The 21363-nt window shown below is 63.7% G+C and overlaps 1 protein-coding gene across 13 annotated transcripts in view; it reads left to right on the top strand.

Annotated features, from left to right (window-relative positions):
• PLEKHA6 (pleckstrin homology domain containing A6) overlaps window positions 320–21363 on the top strand; it is a 39086-nt gene continuing 18042 nt past the window's right edge. For 3 of the 13 annotated variants that reach the window (XM_021377255.1, XM_021377253.1, XM_021377252.1), the window contains exon 1: window positions 9486–9693. Coding sequence is in view for 2 of the 13 variants with exons in the window: in XM_021377256.1 (XP_021232931.1) it covers window positions 13874–13986 (113 nt within the window). In the remaining 11 variants the exon portion in view is untranslated. Of the gene's footprint in view, window positions 344–9484; window positions 9694–9738; window positions 13987–14012; window positions 14963–20030; window positions 21189–21363 lie in introns of those variants that run through there. The other 10 variants (XM_021377250.1, XM_021377247.1, XM_021377249.1 and 7 more) reach the window with 8 other exon arrangements.

Here is a 21363-nt window from a genome sequence, read left to right as displayed (position 1 = left end):
CCCCGTGCTGCAGAGTGGCAGCACGATGCGTCCCACGCCACAGGGATGCAGAGATGTGGGGGGCACACAGCGCTGTCCCCTCTTCCCGCAGTGACGCAGAGAGCTCCGGGCTCCTCAGACCGGTGCCGCGGAGGGGGGGGGGGGGGGGGTCGGCCCCCCCCCCGCCTCTCGGTGCCAGCCCGGCATCACGTGCCGCTCGCGGCCCCCGAGCATGCCCAGCTCCTGCTCCGGCTCCCGCTCCGGCTCGGGCTCGGGCTGCGGCTCCGGCTCGGGCTGGGGCTGCCCGGGAGGATGCTGAGCCCCTGAGCAGCAGGGGGGGGCCGACCGCTGCCCGCCCCGCACGGTGAGTGCCCCTCAGGGCTGCCCCCCTTCCTCTTCCTCTTCCTCTTCGGGTTTGCGGGGGGGTCGTGAAGCGGCAGAGCATCCCCCTCATCGGGACGAGCGCTATGGAGCCGGCGGGGGAGGAGGGGGGGCCGTTTCTTGGGGTACCTGTGCTCCAGCGGGGGGTTGGGGGGGGGGCTCAGCACCCCTGGGGTGCCCTGTGCTGCAGGGGTGACACCTTCTGGCTGTCCCTGGGGATCCCCTTCCTGCAGTGACGTCGGTGAGACGTGCCCCCCCCCCCCCCAGCTGTCCCCGTGGTGTGTTTGCGTGCTGAGTCCTCGCTTGTGTCCCCAACCCCCCCTCTTGGCCCCAGCAGCATGGCTGTAGGAGAGATCTGTGCTTTTAGGGGGGGGAGCTCTCTGCACCCTAAAGCCCCCCAAAGCTCATGGCTGGGGAGGCTCCGGTTGCTGAGTTCCCCCCCCCAATCTGCGTGCTTTGGTCTTGGTTGCACGGCTTTGCCAGGATGGGCTGTGAGCAGTGCAGCCCTGAATGTTGTCTGGCACTTCCCCGGGCTCCCATCTCGCTGCCCACTTGTTAGCAGCACCGAGCCCCCCCACCCCCCAGGGAGTGCGTGTCAGCAGCGAGGTGCTGCGTTTTCTCACCCCCCCCCCCTCCTCAGAGCACTGAGGTGTCTGGCGGAGCTGGAGATGGTCCCTGAGCAGTCAATTGCAGCTTTGTGACGCTGCTGCTCTCTCTGAAGGCACACGCTCTGCTCCGTCATATGATGGTGCGTGCTAAATTAGCCACGAGTCTGCAAAACCCGTGCGGAAGGGCTCAGACTGACGGCCCCATGGCAGTGGGGAGGGGGCACGTGGCCACCCCCGGGGTGTACAGGGGAGTGGGCAGCTCTGCTGGGGGCCGTGCACCGAGGGGAGCAGGGTGGCATTTGCTGGGGATGATGTTCCTCCAGGCAGACGAGGCTGTTGGTAGGCAGTGCATGCTGCTCTGCAGCTGAGAATTAGCAGCATCCTCTGGTTTCTCCCACTTCTATGTGCGGAAGGTTTGCATCCTGCTCTGCATCTCATTGCACATCCCACTGCGTCCCACTTGCATCCCGTTGCATCCCACTGTGCATCGCAGGGCAGAACCCGGGCACCCTGCTCTCCAGGAGGGATTGCTCCTGGCCTGCTCCTATCCGCACCAAACCCTCTTGATCCCTTTACTCTCCCAGGGAAGGATCGGTGCAAGGTTCTGGTGGAGCAGGCAAGCAGCTCGCTGCACGGCTTTGGGCAGCCAGACCAGCGCCGGCCTTGCTGGGAACCGTGTTTTCCTGCTGAGTTCCCATAGAAACCAGTGGGAGCAGCAGCATGGCTCGCAGGACTGAGGGAGAGGAGGGACGGGCAGGAGCGGGTGGAAGGGCGAGCTGCACGCCTGGCGCTGCAAGAGGAAGCTGCTGCGCCTGCTGCACCCCCCCAGCTGCTCCCTGCTGTGGGAAGATGCATCAGCATCACTCCATCTGCAATGCTTATGTGTGCATGCACGTGTGTGTGCGTGTACATGTGTGTGTGCATGCATGTGGCTGTGCATGCATGTGGCTGTGCATGCATGTGTGTACGTGTCCCTGTGTGTGTGTGCGTGTGCACCCGTGCACGCTGCTGCCTGCTGGCCGGCCCCGCGCTCTGCTGCTTTGCAGCCAGGCCTGGCATTGCCTGAATGCTGCAAACATCACCCAGATGGGCAGCGCAGGGCTTAATCCCCCGCCAGGCTGCCGAGCTCAGCTTAACCCTTTGCAGCCGGGAGGGGGGCTCGGGGTTTTTTCCTCCTCCATCTGTGCCCCCAGGAATCAGCTGGGCTGGGATTTCTCCTGCCTGTCGTTGCTCGCTGGAGAGGAAAGTGCAGCTCCTCCGCCTGCCCCCCCCCCCCCTCCACCCCCTCTCTCTCAGGCATTTGTAGTAGCATCCCCCCTTCTGTTTTCCGTAGCTTGAAACACGATAATCCGCAGCAGGCAGAACGAGTGCAGCGAGGAATGCGCCGTCTCCTCTTTAGCCTTGTTTTCCCCCCAGGATCTGACAGCTCCGTGGCTGCAGGGGGACACCCAGCTCTGCAGGGCTGCTCCATCCCAGCGGTGCACGGGGGTGTTCTGTGCCTCCCCCCCCCCTCCCCAGACCCAGACCTGTGCGATGGGGGCAGCGGGATGCTGAGATTTGCCGGCGTCGGGTTGGCCGTGCTGGGGCTCGGGCCGTGCAGGAAGGCTGTGCTTGGCTTTTTTTGCTTTGTTGCTCCTGGATTTTTGGTGCGGTTTTGCTCTCGGGTCGGTTTTCACTCCGTGCAAAGCAGTGAGAGCAGCGGCCGGGGTGAGGCGGCAGGGGAGTCAGGTTGGGTGATGGCAGCGGCCGGCGGCGGCCTTAATCTGGTGAATTCACCAAAGCTCTTTAATAAAGATTCAAAGTCACCAACTTCTCAATTAAGGGATGAGACGGCGCTTGATCCACGTTTCTGGGTCAGCTGGAGAAAGGCCGTGTCAGCCCCGGCTGGTGGCTTCCCTTTGATGTTTCAGAAGGAGACATCTTTTGCATAAGGACCGCGCTGTGATGCAGCAGCAGCGGGGCTGCGCTGCTCCTTCACCCCCCGGAGCCCCGAGATCCTGGGGAAGCCTCTCCCGTCCCCTGCGTGCGCTGCGGGGACACAGCGGGGACGGTGCCACCGCCCTGGGGGTGACACCGCTCTGCTCTGGGGCTGGGTGGGCTGCGTCCTCCCGGAGCCCCCAGCGACTCCGAGGTGCTTATAGCCCTCTGTTTACTCAAACGGCAGCCGCTTGCATGGGTGTTAATTGCAGGAGCTGGCAAAGCACTAATTAGGGGATAATGAGACGGCTTTTGTGTGTGCCTGGCGTCCCGTGGACGGACAAACGCCCTGCTCCAAACACGCTGCTGCTCCGTGTCCGTGCTCCCTGCTTGGGTGATCCTTATGGGTCCCTTCCAGCTCGGGATATTCGATGATTCCATGGCGATTCCGTGATCCCCGCTCCGTGTTACGATCCCCACTCGGGGTCCCGCCGGCTCAGCTCCCCCCGCCATGCCCAGGGCTTTGGGTGCTGCTCCCCACCTGCCCCCGTGCTCCATCCCAGCAGAGCAGGACATCTCAGGGTTTCCTTCCACCCCCCCCTCATAGCACCAGCTCCCCATGAACCACTCTGTTAAAGGTTCCCCTCGCTGCAGCGGAGCAGATCGGATGCAGCTGGGCTGCCCTGAGCCCCTGTGCTGGTAATTAAACGGCCACCAGAGCCTTGGCAGCGCAGCCCTTTGTTCTCAGAGCAGGGCTCAGGCTGTCCCCTCTGTCCCCATCCTCGCGCTGTCCCCATCCCCTGGTGGCAGGGGGGATGGGATCGGGGCTGGGCGCAGCGGCAGAGCAGAGCATCCCCTGCACCCTGCATCCTCGCGCCGTGCACAGCTCCGGCACCCATCTCCCGCCGAGCAGCAGAGGCTGCTGTTCCTCTCCTGCTGCCTGCAGTTGCCGGGGACTCGCAGCAGAGCTCTCCTCCTCGCCTCCCTTACGTAAGCAGCGGCAGCAGCGCGGCAGCTCCGACAGCTCAGCACCGCCGGGGCCTGGAGCCTGGCACCCCAGGTAAGGGTCACCCCCGCACCGTGTCTGGAATAGGTGATGGGGCTGCTGCCGTGCTCAGCCTTGGGGTCCCGCACCGGGGGTGAGCTGGGAGGAATGCGCCGTGCTCGGATCCGTCTCCATCCAGGCTGGCAGCCGGAGGAACAGCCAGGACCAGTCTGGCAGCACAGGGAGAGCTGAGCTCCCCATCCGGCTCGGCCGGTTCTCACCCAGCTCCTCGCTCCTCGTTCCCGGGGCACTGCTTGGGCGATGCAGCGGGCGTCGTGCTCAGCACCTTCCTGGGTGCTGTGCCCCCAGGGGATGGTGCTCGGCGCCGGGCGAGGATGGGGTGTGTGCCCGTGGCGCTGTGCCCCACGCACAGCCACTCCAGGGCTCAGCATCCCGAGGGCCAAACATCCCCATTGCGCTGCATTGAACCCGTACTCCAGGCTGGGCACCCGAAGGGCTTTTGGGGGGGGCTCTGGGTGGTGGTTGCCGAGCTCTTGTACAGTGCTGTGATCTGGCAGGTGAGGGCTAATTGCAGCCTCAAATGAGCTGCTGCAAAGGGCTCACCTGGCGCAGGTGATGTGGGTGAGGCTGATGTCTCTCTGCACACTGCTGTGCTCCAGAGGCTCATCCTGACCTCTCCACGTGCGCCGTGATCCCCGCTCCGCTCTGCGCTCACAGGATGCGAACCCCCAGGATGTGCAGGGGTCCCCTTCCTTTAAATCCATGGGTGATGTGGAGGTTTGGGTTTGAGCATCCCTTGGGTGCGGGATGGGGTTGGGCAGCGAGACAACACCCGTCCCTATAGAGAACCCTTGGAAGCTTTAATTCTGCAGGGTTGGGGTGGGCACCCCCTGCTTTGCAAAGTCGGTCACAGAGGGAGGGGACATCGCTGTCTGCAGTGCCCCCACCCCCCCCTGGCCCCGCGGTGCTGGAAGGGCTCAGCTCTGCCCCTGCTGCTGCTTGGGGCATGCTGGTTCCCCAGAGCCATCTGCTCGATGCGCCGAAACTAATTTTCAAGCCTTTATTCTTCCGGAGAATTTGAAAATGCGATAGAACCCTTAGGGCCCAGGAAGGAAATCAGGAGATGGAAATCTGCGAGTTTCGCGTGTGCTTAATGGTTTTAATTGCAGAGTGCCGGGGCGCTCGGGCGGGCAGCGCCAGGGCAGAGCTCCGACCCCCAGCGCCTCCCCTCTCCTTTGCTCCGCATCCTCCGTGCCAACGTGGGATTTCTTTTCCTCCTCCTCCTTTTTTTTTTTTTTTTTCCCCCTCTTTCATTTGAAATACGTCTTTGGTGAATGTGCAAACGCGGTGACCTTTGGCGGGGGCCGCCCGCGGCTCCGGCGCTGCCTGCCGGCTGCTCTCCCGCCTGTCAATGAGATGAGGGATTCGAGAGCTACGTGCGAACTCCGCAGCCCCCGGGCTCCAACTCTCAGCTGCAATCGCGGTGACGTGTCCCCGGAGGGGAGCGCGGAGCCCGTTCCTCATCTCTTCCCCGCGCGCTGTGAGATGCAGGGCCCTTCTGCAGCCGTCAGCGCTGCTGCTTCGCGCCCTGTCGCCGTCCCTCGCCTCCTCCCTGCCAGCTGCGAGCTGCTCTTGGGGTGACCTTGTCCCTGCTGCCATCGTCGAGGGAGGATTGGGTGCTGATGCATCCGTTGGGGTGGGCAACCAGGGATTGTGGTCGGCGGGTCCGACTCCTGCCCGGGACCCCCAGCCCCGCACGCTGCCCCGTCTCCCAGTGTCCTCGGGCACGAGATAGGGCCATGACCTCCTATGGGGCTGCAGCCAGATCTGTGCGAGCCCTCTGGAGATAAGGGCCGTGCCGGCGGGGAGCCGGCAGGAATGTGATTTATGCGGTTAAAGTTCACCTGCTCTTAGGGGCCGTCCCCACGGATGGAGGGGTTGGGGTGGCCGAGGGCAGCGCTGACTTCCCTGTGTCCGTCCCCGGTTTGAAGGCCTGGGATTGGGTTCTTGGGGCTCCTGGGGATGCTGGTGAGGATGCAGCGTCCCACTGAGATGGGGACGTGCTGCAAAGCAAAGCTCCCATGCAAAAGCCGAGATCTCCAAGGATGGTATGGACACAGAGAGAGGGGGCAGCCGCTGTGCTAGTGCTCAAGGGGGGAAACTGAGGCACACGCCCTCAGTGCGGATGCAGGAGCCCTCCCTCTGCTGCTTGAGGTTCCTTGGGATGTGTGTGTGTGCATGCACACGCGTGCAGAAAATTCTGGCATCCAGCAGTCCCATTTCCTGATCGGGGTTTGGGTGTTACCGTAGGATAATTATTCCGTAATTGCTCTGTAATGAGGTAGCAATCCTGCGGCGGGGGTGCAATTAGGGCTTCCCCCCACCGGGCTGTGCCCCGAGCCCCGGCCTCCTCCGCAGGGTCCCCATGGGTGGGTGCCCCTCACCCCAGGGCCGGGATGAGGAAATCTGGGCCGGGATGTTCTGAAGGAGGACTTTCCTCCGTGCCCATCCCCCTCTCCCAGCCAGCAGCACTGGGGGCACTGGGGGGTGCCTGGGGTCTGTCTGTGTGTTCCCACAGTGCCAGCACAGCGCTGGCGCTCAGCCCTGGCACCGACCCGCGCTGCTTTTCACTCCCTCCTGGCACTGGTTCCGCTGCCTCCAAGGCCCCGTGGGGATTTCCTCCCACTCGCCCCCTCTTGCCCCTCCTGGCACAGCCGCTCCTCTCCTGCTCGGGGCATCCCATCCCCACCCCATCCCCAAACCCCCTTGGTGCCGACAGACACCGGCTCAGGATCCGTCCTGCAGGATCACTGTGGCCAAGGGGACAGTGTGTGTGGTTCCCGAGGCTTGGGCTGGCCCTGGCTGAGCACTGTGCCCTCTCCCTTCCTCCCATGCTGCAGGGCTGTTCCCTTCAGTCCCTTCCTAAATCCGGGTGCTGCTCAGCGCCAGGGATAGCGGAGCTCCCGCATCCGGCGCTGGTATTTATAGCCTGGCATGATGCTCGGAGGCAGGCATGGAGGGGAGTTGTTTTGGTGTAATTTCTCCCCAAATCCTCCTATTTTCAAGGCCAGGCTGGTTCTGCTGGAGATAGAGGCATGCCACAGGGCTGCCCCACATCACCCCATGAGGGATGCTCACACCTAGGGACCCCAGATGGGATTTCAGCAGCAAGGAGGAGAAACAGCCACGGTGGGATCGGGTGAAGTCCGCGTGCCCTGCGCTCACCCTTTGGGTTTGTTTTCCTCGGCAGCATCTCTCCTTTCAGCTCGGCTGAGCAGCGATGATTAGCAATTCCTGCTTTTATTGCAAACCCAATGCATGCCTCCCCCCCCCCGCCACCGCCATTCCCCGCTGGGGGGGGACCAGCTCCAGGTCTTCAGATGCAAACTGTGTCGGTGTGCAGATCGTGTGCCTTCTGTGGTTTGGTTCTTTCTCCTCCTCATCCCGGAATCAAATGGGTTCTCTAATTTGGAAACCATGAGCAGCTGTCGGAGTGTGAACGTAATGAATCTTTTAAAGCTCATCAGCGTGAGAGGTCACATCGTGCTGCGGGGGGCAGTGAGTGTTTCCCGTTGGGGTGGCCAAGGGCTGCCCATGGTGGGGGTGGGGGTCATCAGAGGTCCTGTGGGACAATGCGTGCCATGGAGCGTGGGGCTCGGTCCCACTTCTTTGGGGTCGTGGGTCAGGACCTGACTCTGGAAGGGGCCAGGATCAGCCCCAGTGCTGGGGCAGCGTTTGGGGTGCGGATGCTGAGACCTTGCGTAGACCCCACAGCCTTGGGGGGACAGTGCAGTGGGACAGCAGCTGCCCCATGCTGCAGACCGGAGGAAGGGCTGCTGATAGCAAAGAGGCTGCTCCGAGCCTTATCTTATCCCTCATGTGCCGGGTTTATCAGCAGACATGCTGGTGCTGGAGATAAGGAGGACCTTGGGTTCAGGTCGGGGCTGGTGGGGGGACCGATGCTCCATGCGCCGGTGCTGGGTGGGCAGTGGGGATGCACGGACACAGGGGGCTGCACCCCCCATGGTTGAGTGCCAGAGAGGAGTCCTCCCAAGGCTGGAGCATGGAGCAGCCCCTCCAGCTGCACTCCCAGCCACAGCAGGGTTAGGGTTATGGCAATGGTGCATCGGGTTCGACCCCATCTCTTCCTCTCTGTAAGCGAAAGAAAATAGAAGAAAAAAAAGAAAAAGCCTTTCAGACAGCTCAAAGTCCTGCAGGGTGGTGGCCCTGGGGAGGAAATCCCTGCCCGAGGCCGTCTCATCCCTGCTGCACGCAGTGCAATCCCATTGCTCCATTGCTCCAAAGGCAAATTTGCCCTTCTGAAGAAGCATCACAAGATCTCGGGGTCAGGGTGCTGTGTGGGGCGGACCCACACGGACGGACGGGTCGTGGTGCTCCCCACGCTGCCAGCGTTTCCATGGGGGCAAGCGGGGGACGAGGGGACAGGCGGTGGTGGCCCTGCCCCGGGAGGGATGGCAGAGGGTGCTGGGAGCTGTGAGCGGAGCAGGGCTCGTCACGTCTCCCCGCGATCAGGTGGAGCAATGGGAGAGGAGGAGGCAGGTGCTGGGCCTCGTCAACAGGCTGCGATTGTTTGTGCCACGGCAGCGCCCACGGCCGCTTGTGCAAGCGGGGCGGGGAGCTGCCTGGGAGCTGCGCTGGGCTCGTTGCACCTGGGACAGAAGATCTTCAGGTGGATCCGGCCCCGGGAGCTCGAGGAGCGCAGGAAAACCCTGCGCTGTGCTCGTCGTGCCCCCTGCTCTCCCAGCACGGGGATGCCACGTGGTGGAGGGTCCTCGTGGATGTACCCGCAAAGAATGTCTCTGTGCCGAGGACCTGCGGTCCTGGGGCTCCCGTTTCCCGAGGGCAATGCCCCAGCCCTGTGTTCCCTGAGCAGGGGGCACAGCTTCTGCTCTCCCCGCGGGCGGCTGCAGGATGAAGCAAGCAGCCAAGCGTGCAGCCCGGCCCCGCCGTTGGTATGTGGCCGCCCCGGTTCTGGGCTGCAGGTGAGCCTGGAGAATTGGGGAAAAACAGGGCAGGGTTTTGTCTTCTCGAATGTTTCCTCCCACCGCAGGAAGCGCAGCCACGGTGGCACCGGCACAAGGAAATCCCACGGTGGCACTGGCACGGAGGAGCCCCACGGTGGCACTGGCACGCTCCGTTGTTAGGAGATGGCGAGCAGAGGGGCTCTGCTGTGGGGACGGCGATAGGCACCGACCCCAGGGGTGAACCACTGGGCACCGTGGTGGTCGTGACCCCCATCATGGGTCGTGCATGCGGCGTCGCTGCTGGGTGAGGGATGCAAATGTGCTCATGACCACTTGGCTGACCCTGCGTGCTGCTGCCGAGCCCCGACAGCGTGGGGTTCAAACAGGCACCGTTTGCTTTTCCCATGCTGCTGCTCTTAGCACCCACGTGGTGCGCAGCCGGTGCCCACCGCGGGGTCACGGCCCCTTTGCCAAGAGATGCAGAGCTGGGGGAACGAAAGCCCACCTGCAGCGTGCCGTACCCCAGCGCCAGGCTGTGCTTGGAGCTCAAAGCAGCGTGCTCAAGGCCAGCCCTGGTGACGGGGGTCCCGATGGCACGGCTGTGCCCGGCGGAACGCTGGCGTGGCCGCGAGTGGGCGGGAGTGGCGTGCGAGCCGGGGGTGTGCGTGTGTGCGAGCGCCTGTTTATATAGCAGGGAGCCAACCTGCAGTCTCAGATTTCAGACCTCGCTTATCAGCCCCCGGCAGCGCTCGCTCGGACGTGGCGGCTCTCGGCGGCGGCTGCTGCTTTCCACTTCCCCGCGGCTCCCGGAGAGCAGGTCAGGCTGAGCCTGGGTCTGGGTGGTTCGCGGAGCTGGGGGTGGAGGGAGGGCTCCCGGAGGAAAGGGTTTGGGATACTGGAAAGGCAGCGGCACGCTGGGTTTTGCTGGATGTTGGCTGCAGAGCTGCTCATGCAGCGCTGAGAGGATTGGAGCTGGCGCCGGTGGGCACGGATAGGGCGAGGGTGTGCAGGGATAGAACCGTAAGATCCTAGAATGGCTTGGGTTGGAAGGGGCCACGGATAGGGCGAAGGTCTGCAGGGATGGGGGCACGGATAGGGTGAGGATTTGCAGGAATACCTGTCCCCATTTGCTGGCAAACACAGCAAAGGGCCGAGGCTCTGTGCCCACGAGCACAGCACGGTGCCTACGTGCACCCTGCCAGGGGTTAAAGGCCCCACAGGGAGCTCCGTGGAACCTGTGGGAGCACCCATGGTGCTGCCAGGGCTGGGAGCGGGGCAGGGGCAGCCCAGGGGCCGGGCACACAGCTGGGCTTGCAGCAGGATGTGGGCTGGGGCTGTGCAGACTGTGCCCGTGCTCTGTGCCATTTTGGCTGGCTCTGAACCCAGGGAGAAACCCCAACCCTGCTGGGTGGGAAATAATGCAGCGAGCTGCTTGGGACGCTGCTTCAAGTCACCTCTGTGGCTGAAAGCAGGACACGGCTGCACGCTCCTGGCACCAGCCCCATCCCTCCTGGAATTTCTACAGGCTGGCAAGGCTGCCCCCAGCTCCTGCATCCCCTCCCTGGGGTGTGCATGGATGGGAACGCGATGCTTTGCACTGGAACCCATATGGGAACGCGATGCTTTGCACTGGAACCCACGCTGCTTTTCCATGTCTGTGGTCAGCAAGCAATTGTGTGCAGCAGCCAATCTGTTGCCAGGGCAGTGGTGGCATCTTGTGTGCTGGAGCCGGTGACCGAGCCGTCCCCATATCTCTCCTCTTATCTCCTGTGCTGCTGAGATAAGGCAGGAAGCACCCACGCGTTTGGTGCGGCTGTGGTTCCGGATGGATGTGCAGAGCTGGATGTCACCTCTGCTGTCCCTGCGTGGTGCCTGCCCCGTCCTGCTGAGCAGGAATGGTGCACGGGGAGGGAGACTAGGCCTGTGAGTCCAAGGCACGGCTGGCTTCCTTCCACTCACTGGTCTCCTGAGGAGCTAAGGTTGGTGATCACACCTCCAGGTGTGCAGTCCCTCGATTCCTAGCGGGTTCCTAACATCCTGGTCCGGAAAATTTCAGCCAAATGTGGCTGGGGTCTGCGATCTCCACGCTTGGTCCTGCAGTTCTGAGTGGACAGCTGAGCGTGAGCAGAGCCGTGGCACTGGATGGATGATTGTGCTCTTCTGAACCTGCCCATGGAGCAGCAGGGGATCCAGCTCTGACAAGAACCCATCCAGAGCTGTTGGGCTGCCCCAGCACCTGCTGCAGGCGAGCGCCCACGTGGACCTGCCCGTCTCTGCCCTCCAGAAACTCAGCGCCAGCCTCTGGCTCTTCCCAGCGCCGCCTTCCCGGAGCAAACCAGTTCTTTATAGAGGGCAATAACCAGCTTTGCACATCTCAACTGGGACAAAGAGGAAGCCTGATGCAATTCCCCAGCCCCTGCTGCTGGGAGCCTCCTCCAGGGGATGCTGTGGGCAGGTGCAGTGGCAAAGGGACGCATCCAGGCTCCAGCACCAGCTCGGCAGCTCCTGCCCCACCTGCGTTCCTCCCCAGGCACTGCTGCAGGCACCAAGGTCCCATCAGGGTGTCACCCCCTGCCCAGGGCTGGGAGCAACACCGCAGCCTCTGCAGAATGAGGATGGAGTCAGGGCTGGGCTGCAGACAGAGCCCGGAGCGCTGCATCTCCCCGCCTCGCTTGGAGCTGGATTTATTTACTGGATGCTGGGGGAGAAAGGGGAACTGGCAACAGGCTCGCTTGCAAATGGGATTTCTGGGAAGTGGAAAGCTGGCTTGCTTTCAGCCTGGAACTGTCCTGATTTCCAATTGGAAACATCCCACGGTGACTGAACTTCATTCAGGGGTAGATCTCGTTCTGCGGAGCTGACGCTGCGCTGCACAACGCGCCCGTGCGGAGGTGGCAGCGGGATGGTGACAAGCAGAGGGAAATTTGGTGGCAGAGAGGCACTGCTCGGCCTTACGCTGGGTTTGCACTGACCCGGGAAGCTCTGGTCCGTGGGGGTGCAAAGCTTTGCAGCTCTCTTTTGTTTTTCCCACAGCAAATTTCTCGCTTTTCTCCCGGCGAATTCCTTGCTTTTCCCCCTGCAGCTGTCCCTGGGACCTCGCTGCCAGCTGAAAGCACTGCTGAGGACATGGCCTCAGTGATTCACCACCAAGCCGTGCCCGCCTGCCCCAGCCTCGGCCCTGCAGCACGGGGTGTGATGGGCTGGAGGCAGCCATAAACCCAGGGCACGGCCGTCCCATCGCTGCTGAGCCGGTCCCGGTGGCGATGGCTGGGCTGAACCCCGGGCACTTTAATGGCTTGTGGAGGAGGCTGATGGCTGGGCGTGCAGCGAGCCCGGCCCTATCTCCTGCAGGCTGCACCGCAGCGGTGCCGCCCCTGGTTGCATTGCTGCAGTGCTGATAGGAACTGGTCTGAGCTGTGCCAGGTGCTGCTCTGAGGATGGATGGGGGACGGCGAGGCAGCACCTTTTGCCCCAAGTCCTTGTCCCATCCCAGTGGTCTGATAGCCGTGCTGGGGAGCAGAGCGCCTCTGTGCTTGGACTGTGGGCCTCTGGGGTTTGATCCGAGCACTCTGAAGCACTGGTCTCTATGCCCCAAGCCCTGCTCTGGCTGTGCAGCCCCTCTGAGCCCAGCCGAGCTGATGTCCCCCTCCTGCCCATGATGGCACTGCCACTTTTTCCCACTGAGGACAGCCACCTGCACGGTGAGCTCGGCCAGCCCGGCCCATCCCTCTGCCTGGGCTCCCTGTGTTTGGTTTGGTCTGAAATCTGTTTGCTTACAAACAAAGCTCCGGCTGTGGGGAACCTTTGGTTCCTGCTCTGTTTGTACATGGAGGCTGCGGCGTGGACGCGTGCAGGCAGCGCTGCGCTGGGGGCTGCTGGTGACAGGGTGACAGGGCCAGGCCACGCAGCACGTTGCTGTCACGTTGGAGGTGCCACTGCTGGATGCTGGGGAGCCCTTTTGGTTGCTCCCCCATTGCACACCTGTGCCATGTTCTCACGCTGCTCCCAGGGCTGCGTGCTGGGCTGTGGGTGCTTGCAAGGACTGAGAGCCCCACGCACTCCGCATGGATTAGGGCTGCTGCCCGCACCATCCATGGGAGCTGCCTGGCACCACGCACTTGCACAACCAAGACGCGTGCGCTCTTGCATCACAGCGCAGTTGCAAGCTGTTCCGAGCCCGCGAAGGCACGGGATCAGATCTCAACACAGCGAGTTTTCCCACTGCCACCATCACACCTGTACAGAGGCACGGAAAGCACAGCGCTGCGCAAGGAAGGCCCTTGGGACGGCGGTGGCGGTGCCAGGGTGAGGCTGCACCAGCTTCGCTGCAGCACGGGGACTGTGAACTGCAACACATGAGCTTCTTTGCAAAGATCCGAGCTGGTTGCTGGTCCCCACCCCTCCTTGCCACTGCAGCAGGTGTGGGGCTGCGCACCGTGCCGGCACGGCACAGCCGGCTATGCCAGGAATGTGCCGAATGCGTCGGGGCTTGACTGCGGGAGGTCTGGGCACAGTGCAGCCGATGAGTCACTTGGAGGGCTGGCAGCAGCCCACGAGCTTGGGACAAGCGAACCCAAAGTCTCCCCAAACCCAAATCCGTGCGAGAAGCACCCGTCCTCCCTCCTGCACTCGGTTGGATGCTCCGAGCCCGCGCTGTGCCGTGGTGGTGGCAGTGGGGCTGAGGGCTTGGGGCTGGGGGTGGAAGCAGAACGATGTGCCACGCCGTGTCGTGCCCCCCAGCATCCCGAGCTGCTGCCCCGGGAATGGGAAATCCAAAGGCTGCACCCATATGCAAAGGGGACGGATGAGCCGAGCCCTGCTGCAGGCAGATCTTATCAGCCGCCGCATCTGCGCTTATTTACAGCTCACTCCTGTCTGTGTGGGTTTTTTTGGCCGTTCGATGGTCTTCTATCTTGATTAAAACCATCCCCACAGCAGCCCTCTGCTTTCCAGCCTGCGCAGGGTGGTGCCGTGCAGATGTTTGTCCAAAGCTATTTATGAGCACTCGCAGCCCGGACACCCCCGGGGCCGCAGCCAGGGCTGAGCTGCTGGAGAAGGCAAAATCCGCTGCGTGTCGGTGTCCGAAATCCCAATCTGCATCGGGCTGTGAGTACGTCCACCCCATGGCTGCAGCAATGGGGCTGTGCTGGAGGAAGGGAGCGTGGGTTGAGAGTGGATATTTGCTCTGTTATAGCAGGAAAAGGGGAAGCACGGGGCTGGGGATGGAGGTGCTGCAGCTTTCCTTGCCCTGGGGGTCTCCTTTGGAGGCTGAGCTTTTTCTCATCCTCTCTGTCGCTGCCAGCACTGATGTGCTCTGGTATGGGATGGTGGGGGCTGGTGGCAGCTGCAGCCCAAGGTTAATCATCAGCTGCCCCACAGGTTGGCAAACAGCGGTGGGTAGGGGGGGGAACGTGTCCGGTCCCGCAGCACTGGGGGGGTCTGTGCCTGGGGAGGGGGAGATGTCCGTGCCGAGGGATTAACCCTTCACCTACAGCACGCCTGGCGCTGGCTGCAGGCGGGGACATTTGTTAGAGGGAAACATGCGCCCTTCCCAGAGCCACAGGGACGGTGCCGGCTGCGTGCTGCACACCGAGGTTACCCTGCAGCATCCCCCTCCCCACTTGTTACCGGGCTGCAGAGGGCTGCAGGGTCCGGCCCCGCCGCACGGAGGCAGGATGCGGCCCTCAGGGTCTGCGCTGTGCGGGGACGTGGAGCAGCGTGGGGTGTTCACAGCGGGGACTTTGCAACCCCCCCCCCCCCGCCACGGGGTGCAGCTGCTCAGCGCTGCGGGGACAGCCACAAATCCCCAGGGGCGCAGAGCCCCCCGGGAGCCCCTTTGCATTGGGCGGGGGTGGACGGAGGAGCCGCACCGCGGTGACACGCGAGGGACTTCGGGGCCGACGCCGATGGAGGAATCCTGCCCCTGCGGCGCGGTGCCGAGGGGGTTAAGGCAGCCGGGCTGCGGTGGCTGTTAATGATTGATACTGACCGCGGTCCCGAGGGCTCTGCAGGAAATCATCCAGCGGCAGCGCACAGCCGCCGGCGTTGGCGAACGGTGCGGACGGAGGGGACGCGCGGGGACAGCGGTGAGTGCGGTGCGGTGACACACGCGGGCCATTGTCTGCGGCCAGGGACCACGGGGGGGGGGGGGGCCGGACGGGGATGTGACAGCCGAGGTGTCACCGCGGTGCCCGTCGCCGGCGGGATGCTGTCGCGATTATCGTGCGCGGTGGCTTAAGCAGGTGCTGAGGATTTGGCCCGAAAGGATTTCCCCACCCTGCTGCCGTAAATCCCCCGCTCCTGACCTGAGCTGCCCCCCGAGGAGGGCTCGGCTCTGCTTTGCTTTCTGCCTCGCGCCGGCGATTGCTTCAGACAGGTATTTCTGCTGCTGGAGGTGGTTTGGTAAAGAGCTTAGGGAGAGCTTTCCACATCCTTGCAGCACTTTGGGTGGAGGCGGTGCCGGCGTTCCCCTCGCTTTGCCCCTCGCCGGACCCCGTGCCCACGTCCCCGCTGTGAGCCCGGCAGCAGGGGGACGATCTGCAGAGCCGGAGCGGTTCCAGGTTGGTGGGGGGCTGTGGTGTGTGGGGGGAGGCTGATGGCTGCGTCCTGAGCCGGGTCGTGCTCTCCACGTCTCGTGTCTGCTCGCCCGCACCGTGCCGTGTGCGCCTCGGCGTCTGCGCAGCGCTGCATGGGCACGGTGGGCACTGGGATGTGGGCGCGTGTGTCCCTAAAAAGGGACAGAGGAGCGATGCGGCTGAAGTGGGGCACAGAGTTGTGGTCTGCTCTGCCCCCGTCCTCGGGTCCCTGCTGTCACAGCGCTGCGACATTCCCCAAACGTCACCCCATGGATATGGGCTGCCCCGAGCTCTGCATCTCCCGCAGCAGCGCGTTTCAGCCGGGCTGTTCCTTTGAGGGATGCCTTCGTCTCTCCCCCCGCCAGCTCTGGAGCTGCGATGGAGCCGGAGTTACCAGGGAGATAAAACATAAACTCTCTGCTTCCCCCGGACTCCTCTCCTTGGCCGGAGCAGGAGGGGAGTGCCGGCCCCCCCGCCGTGGGCGATGCTGGCTGCCAGCAGCTGCTTTGTTCTCTGGAAATCCCCTGAGGTCCCCGGGCTCCGTCCCACCCCACAGTGCTGAGCACAGAGGGGGCTTCCGCCAATCCTATCTCTCATCTTATCAGGACCGGGACCCCAGCCCCATTAGGGTCCCTCAGACCCCATCCGTGGGGATGTCCCGCTCAGTGCCACCACCGCCCAGCTGCGTGGCGGTGACGTTACATGTTGTGCTGAGTGATGCAGAGTCACCCCGTGGGACGTGGGTGCGCGGGCAGCCGCCGTGCTCCCTCCCTTCCGGGGACTTTGCCCAGCAGCTGCCAGCCCCGGCGCTGCACACAGGATCCAGCTCAGGCTTTGTGCTTTTCCCTCCTCGTGCATCTCCCATGGATTTATTACCAGGGTGTGTTTGCAGCTCGGAAAGCCCGGCCTGGCTGCGGTGCTGGTGGGCTCGGTGGCTCACCCTGCAGGGTGCACGGGATGCAGAGACCCATGGGCGCATGCTGACATCGGTGATGGATGGGGAGGTGCGGTGCTCGGTCGCTGTGGTGGCAGCTGACGTGTGCGGTTTGTCACCAGGGTGGGGTGGCAGAGGGGACAAGTGCTGGTTGCACTCTCCCTCCTGGGGCTGCTCAGCCTTCCCTCCTTGCATGCCCAGGCTTGGGGGTGCCAAATGGCACATGATGGCCAAAGAAACCCAGTGGTATCCCAGCACCAAGGCCACCACCCGGGCCCAGAACAAGGCAGGAGGTCAAACGAACGCATTGCGTTTGTCCCCAGCAGCTGAATGGGGAGCACAACTGGACTGAGCCTGTAGGAGCAGGGAGCGCAGACGCTGCTCGGATGCATCCCTGCGCCGTGCCAGGAGCAGCGGGAGCCGGGAGCTCGTTGTCATTAGCGTGGGGGCTGCGCTGGCTGCTGGCCCCCGTCCCCGCCTCGGCGGTGAATGCGGCTCCGGAAATGCTCTCTCAGCTCGGCTGGCGGCGTGGCTGGGGTTAGGGCACGGCTTGGCTTACGGAGGAAAGCCAGCGGTGAGGGGGAAACCTCCATGCCTGGCTGCGCACGCAGCGCGGGTGTGTGGGTGCCCGCAAAGCGCTTTCATCCCAGGGCTGAGCTCACCGCATTTCCAGGCTGTGCTGAGCCCATGTCAGTGCCCGGTTAGGACGCAGGGCAGGCCAGGGGGGTTGCACAGAGCTCTGCCCTCCTCTCTTTGCCTCCTCCTGTCTCCGCAGCCTTTTCCTTTTTTGCCTCCCCATGCGAGCCGAGCCTCACGCATAACTCCTGTAAGTAGAAGGGAATTTGGAAACGCTGAGAGCGGCAGTTCCCAAACTTCTCCTCCGTCAGCTCTGCTCCTGGCCGCCGATTCCCCTCTCTTCCCTTTGTTCAGCTGAATTCCTGTCCGCTTGCGCTGCCCGTCCTCCCACGGTGCTGTGACCCGTGCTGGCACCGGGCACCCCGAGCTCACACCCCTCATTATCCCGCTTGGATCGGTTGCAATGGCTGCAGAGGGAGCAGCCCGGCCCATTCCCGCTGCCTTCGCCTCGGCCCCTTGCTCCATGCGGGGACGGCGGTTGCAGCCAAGTGCTGGCACTCCTCCTCTGGCTGTCGGGTCGCTGCTGCGCCTGCAGAATTCCTCCGATTTATTTCTTTCTCTCGCATCCCGCCCCGGCCCGATGTGCAGAACTGAGCCTTGCGCTCCGAGCGGCGCGCAGAGGGTCCGCTTTATTATCGCTCGGGGGAAAATAAATCTTCCCAGAGCGTCACCGGTTCCTCGCAGACAAAGCTTCTCCTTTGTGCTCTGGGCTGCGCGATGGGGCCGCGGCGTGGATGGAGGAGAAAGGCTCCATTTCCCAGTGCTGTGCTCCCAGAGCCTTTGCCCTGTGCTCCCCAGCAGGTCAGGGCTCGGCGGTTTGCACGGGGCAGCTTGGGGGTGGGTTTCTCCCCCACCTCCCCGCAGGGTGCCCGTGGTGATGCCGTGGGTGCTGCCGTTCCCTTCTTCCTGGGAAAACAAACAGATTTCAAGGGCTTGGTCAGAGGACAGGGATGTGGCTGAGGAGGAGGGAGAGAGGTGAAGAAAGGGCTGGAAAAACAGAGGAAGGAGGCCAGGATGCAGGGTGGGTTTGGCTCGCAGCCGCCTGAGCCCCGAACCCAGGAGCCACATGGATGCTCACCCCCGAAGCCGGTGTCAGAACGTGTGTAAATGCTCCAGATTTACACCTCCAGATTTACAACTCCAGATTTACAGCGGGCCCCTCAGCGGGGCTGGGGCCAGGGGGTGGGGAGGCACGTGCGGAGCTGAAATTCGGGTTGGGCCGTGGGAGGACAAGGTGCTTTGTTCCCGGTGGCGGGTGGCCAACGTGGGAGCAGGGAGATGCTGTTAGAGGGCTGGGAGTGCTCGGAGTGGCCCAGATTGAGCCTGACCAAGGAGGAGAGGGTGGTCAGGATCCCCCTCCTCGCAGGTCTGCTCTGGGTTCGGTGCTTGGCAGGCTCGCAGGGATGGGAGGAGAGGCTGCATTCCCCTCCTGCTCCCAACCCGTGTGGATGACAGCCCACAACCCCGACACCACAGGGATGGCCACAGTGTGGAAATGGTTCCAGGGTTTTGGGTGCAGCTCAGAGACAGCTCGCTCTGTGCCCGGCTGCAGCTCTCAGAATGCTTTTTGCATCCTGGTGCATCCAGCTCGCCGTGCACGCTGCAAGGAGCTGTGCCAGTGCATGGGAGCAGCATGAGATGGGGTTACCCATGCAAAGGGACTGCAGAGCAGACCGGGCACCTGCACGGGAGTGGGGGTCTGTGCACATGAAAAGCACTGATGGTGAGGGGCTGTGCACTGTGCCCTGAGGACGAGGTGGGGTCCTGACCCCCTGGGCAGGCAGCTGAGGAGGAAGGGAGTGGGCTACAGAGGAACTCCAGGCAAAAACCTGAGCTGCTGGGAACAACTCCTGGGCAGAGGTGGATGGCTGTGAATCCTGCCATGGGCGCACGGTGCCACTGATGGGCGTTGGTGATGTGCATGTGGCACAGTGCTGCTGCTGCTGCTTGCACCAAGGGGCGATGCAGGCGAGGGATGCACCCATGCAGCACTTTGACCGCTGCAGGGTCCTTGGGTTGTGCTCCTGGCCATGTCCCAAGCTTTTGTTTGCAAGCACTGGGCAGCAGCGACCTTCGCAGTGCAGGAAGGGCACCGGGTGAGCCAGGAGGGTTTTCCCCATGGGGAAAGGGTGGGGTTGTCCTCCCTGCGCTCAGCAAACTTTAACTTTGGGGAGGGGGAAGAAAAGCAGCACCCAGCAAAAGTTTGTTCTTCAGTTCCTGTGTTCGTTCCCTTCCCTTTCTCCCTACCTTTAAGAAAAAGCAAAGGGAGACTGAAAAGGTGGTGGTGTTTTGTTTTTTTATTTTCTATTTATCCTAAGGAAAAGCCCCAGGAAAAGCTCCTGTGAGTCCTGAATCTCTTGGGAGATTCAGGGCAGTTCCCACCCAGATCTGCTGCTCAGAGCCCTGGCGCGTGGCTGCTGTCTCTGGCACAGAGGTGCCCATGGCCGTGGCCAACCCGGGGGGCTGATGGCTGTGACGTGGCCCAGCTGGCACAGGGGGAACATGTGAACTGGGTTCACAGCTCCTAAAGCCACCGCTGAGAGCAGCTCTGTGCCACCCTTGGGCGGGACCAGGGATGGGGCAGGAGGTGAAGCACTGGGGCGTTTGCTGGCTCTGGTGTTGGTGCTGGCGCTGGGTGCACGGCAGCGGGTTGGCACGCGCCCATGGGCCGTTGGGGGACCTTGGCCTCCGGTGGCAAATGGTGGCAGTGATTGGGGAGCTGCAGTGGTGCGGAAGCACGCACGTGTCCCACCCCACAGCCAGCAGTGTGCCAGCAAGGGGAGCAGCACGTTGCTCCTGGCCGCTCCCAGAGCGGTGTCAGCCCATGGTGCCCTAAAGGGGTGCACGAGTTTGGGTGGGAGCTGCCATCTCAGCCTTGCTGGTGCATCCTCTGGCTGTACTGGTGATGTGGCTCCCATCCCCAGCTTCTCCCCACTGCCCTCCTAGCAGAGACAGGGATCGCTTGTGCTGGCCAAGGTGAGCGTTTGGGGTGGACACCAGCACTTGACCTCAGTCTGGCCAATGAGGGAGGCTGTGCCTCCAGGTCCTGCTTTTCGGGAGGAGCAGGTGAATGATGCAATGCTGCTGATGCTGGGCTGAGCAGCACTGCATGCTGGCGGTGTCCCGAGGTGGTCCCGGGGCGCTGGCAGAGCGGGGACGCGGTGTGATGGAGGCCAGCTGCTTGCTGCGCTCCGCTTCCTTCTTTGGAGGTTTCCTTGGAGGGGAGGGAAGGCAGCGCTGACATCCCAGTGCATTATCATAACAGTCCCGGTGCCTTCGCATTGGCTTTTCAAAGCGCCGTGCCCAGGGGGAGGGCTGGGTAACCCCAACTCTGCCTCCCCCCTTCTCCTGCTGGGTTGCAAAGGGCTCCCCAGAGCCCATCCCCGAGTGTCGGAGCCCCACGCCGTCCCCATCCCCTGTGTCGCACGGCGGTGGTCGGTGCTGGTGGGGGTCCCGCCGCTCCCTGGGTTTTTCTCCTGATGTGACCTGGGAAGGGACGGAAACGCAGCAGGGAGGGAGCGGGGAGGGTTTGGGGACAGAAGCAGGGGGAAGGGACACAGGCAGCGAATGCAGGGCAGCAGCAGCGCCGGCACCGCACGGCTCCCTTCCTCACCGCCGCACCGTCCCCTCCCTGTGCACACTGCTCTGTGCTGGGGGGGGGGAGGGATCCCGCAGCCCCCATCCTGCCCAGCTCGCCCTTCGTTCTCCGGATCGCTGCACCTGGGCTGGGGAGGTTTGGGGGGGAGGGGGGGGAGGCGGCGAGCGCTGCGCTGCCCTTCGCTTCTCCTCTGCGTGGGGACGCGAGCGGGAGCCGCAAGCTTGTCCCCGCGCTGCCGCCTCGCCAAGCCGCACCGCATCGGGGCTGCCAGCGCCCACGGGAGCCGCGCTCTGAGCTCCACCGCTGCCACCGTGGGGAAACACCGATGCCACCGGCGCGGGGCTCAGCGGATTGGCACAGCTGGGAAAGGACACCGAGCCCCATCGCGCGCTGCCGGTGTCCCCCTGCCCGTGCGGCACCGCCGTGCCCGCGGCACGCGTGGCGTAACCGCTCGTCGGGTGGCACGGGACCTGCCTTGCCCGCCGCTGCCATGGTGGGAGCCGGCAGCCGGCGCTGAGCTCGGAGGGCCCCGGCATCATGCTGAAGTTTCGGGCGGATCGGAGGGTGAGGTAGGACCCCCCCGGGGTGGGCAGGGGGGAGGCCGGGTGGTGCGGCGGTGGAGGTGGTGGCTGGGGACCCTCAGCCCGGGTAGGGACTGCTGCATTGCAGTGCTTGGGAGGCGATGTGAACTCGGAGTTTCTGGAGCAGGGTCAGCCGAGGCAGATGGTTTGTGTGTGTGGGGGG

Source organism: Numida meleagris, chromosome 25, assembly GCF_002078875.1.
Source record: "Numida meleagris isolate 19003 breed g44 Domestic line chromosome 25, NumMel1.0, whole genome shotgun sequence".
Lineage (NCBI taxonomy): Eukaryota > Metazoa > Chordata > Aves > Galliformes > Numididae > Numida > Numida meleagris.
Note: the sequence above shows the minus strand (reverse complement) of the source record. Positions and strands in the feature narration are given on the sequence as shown.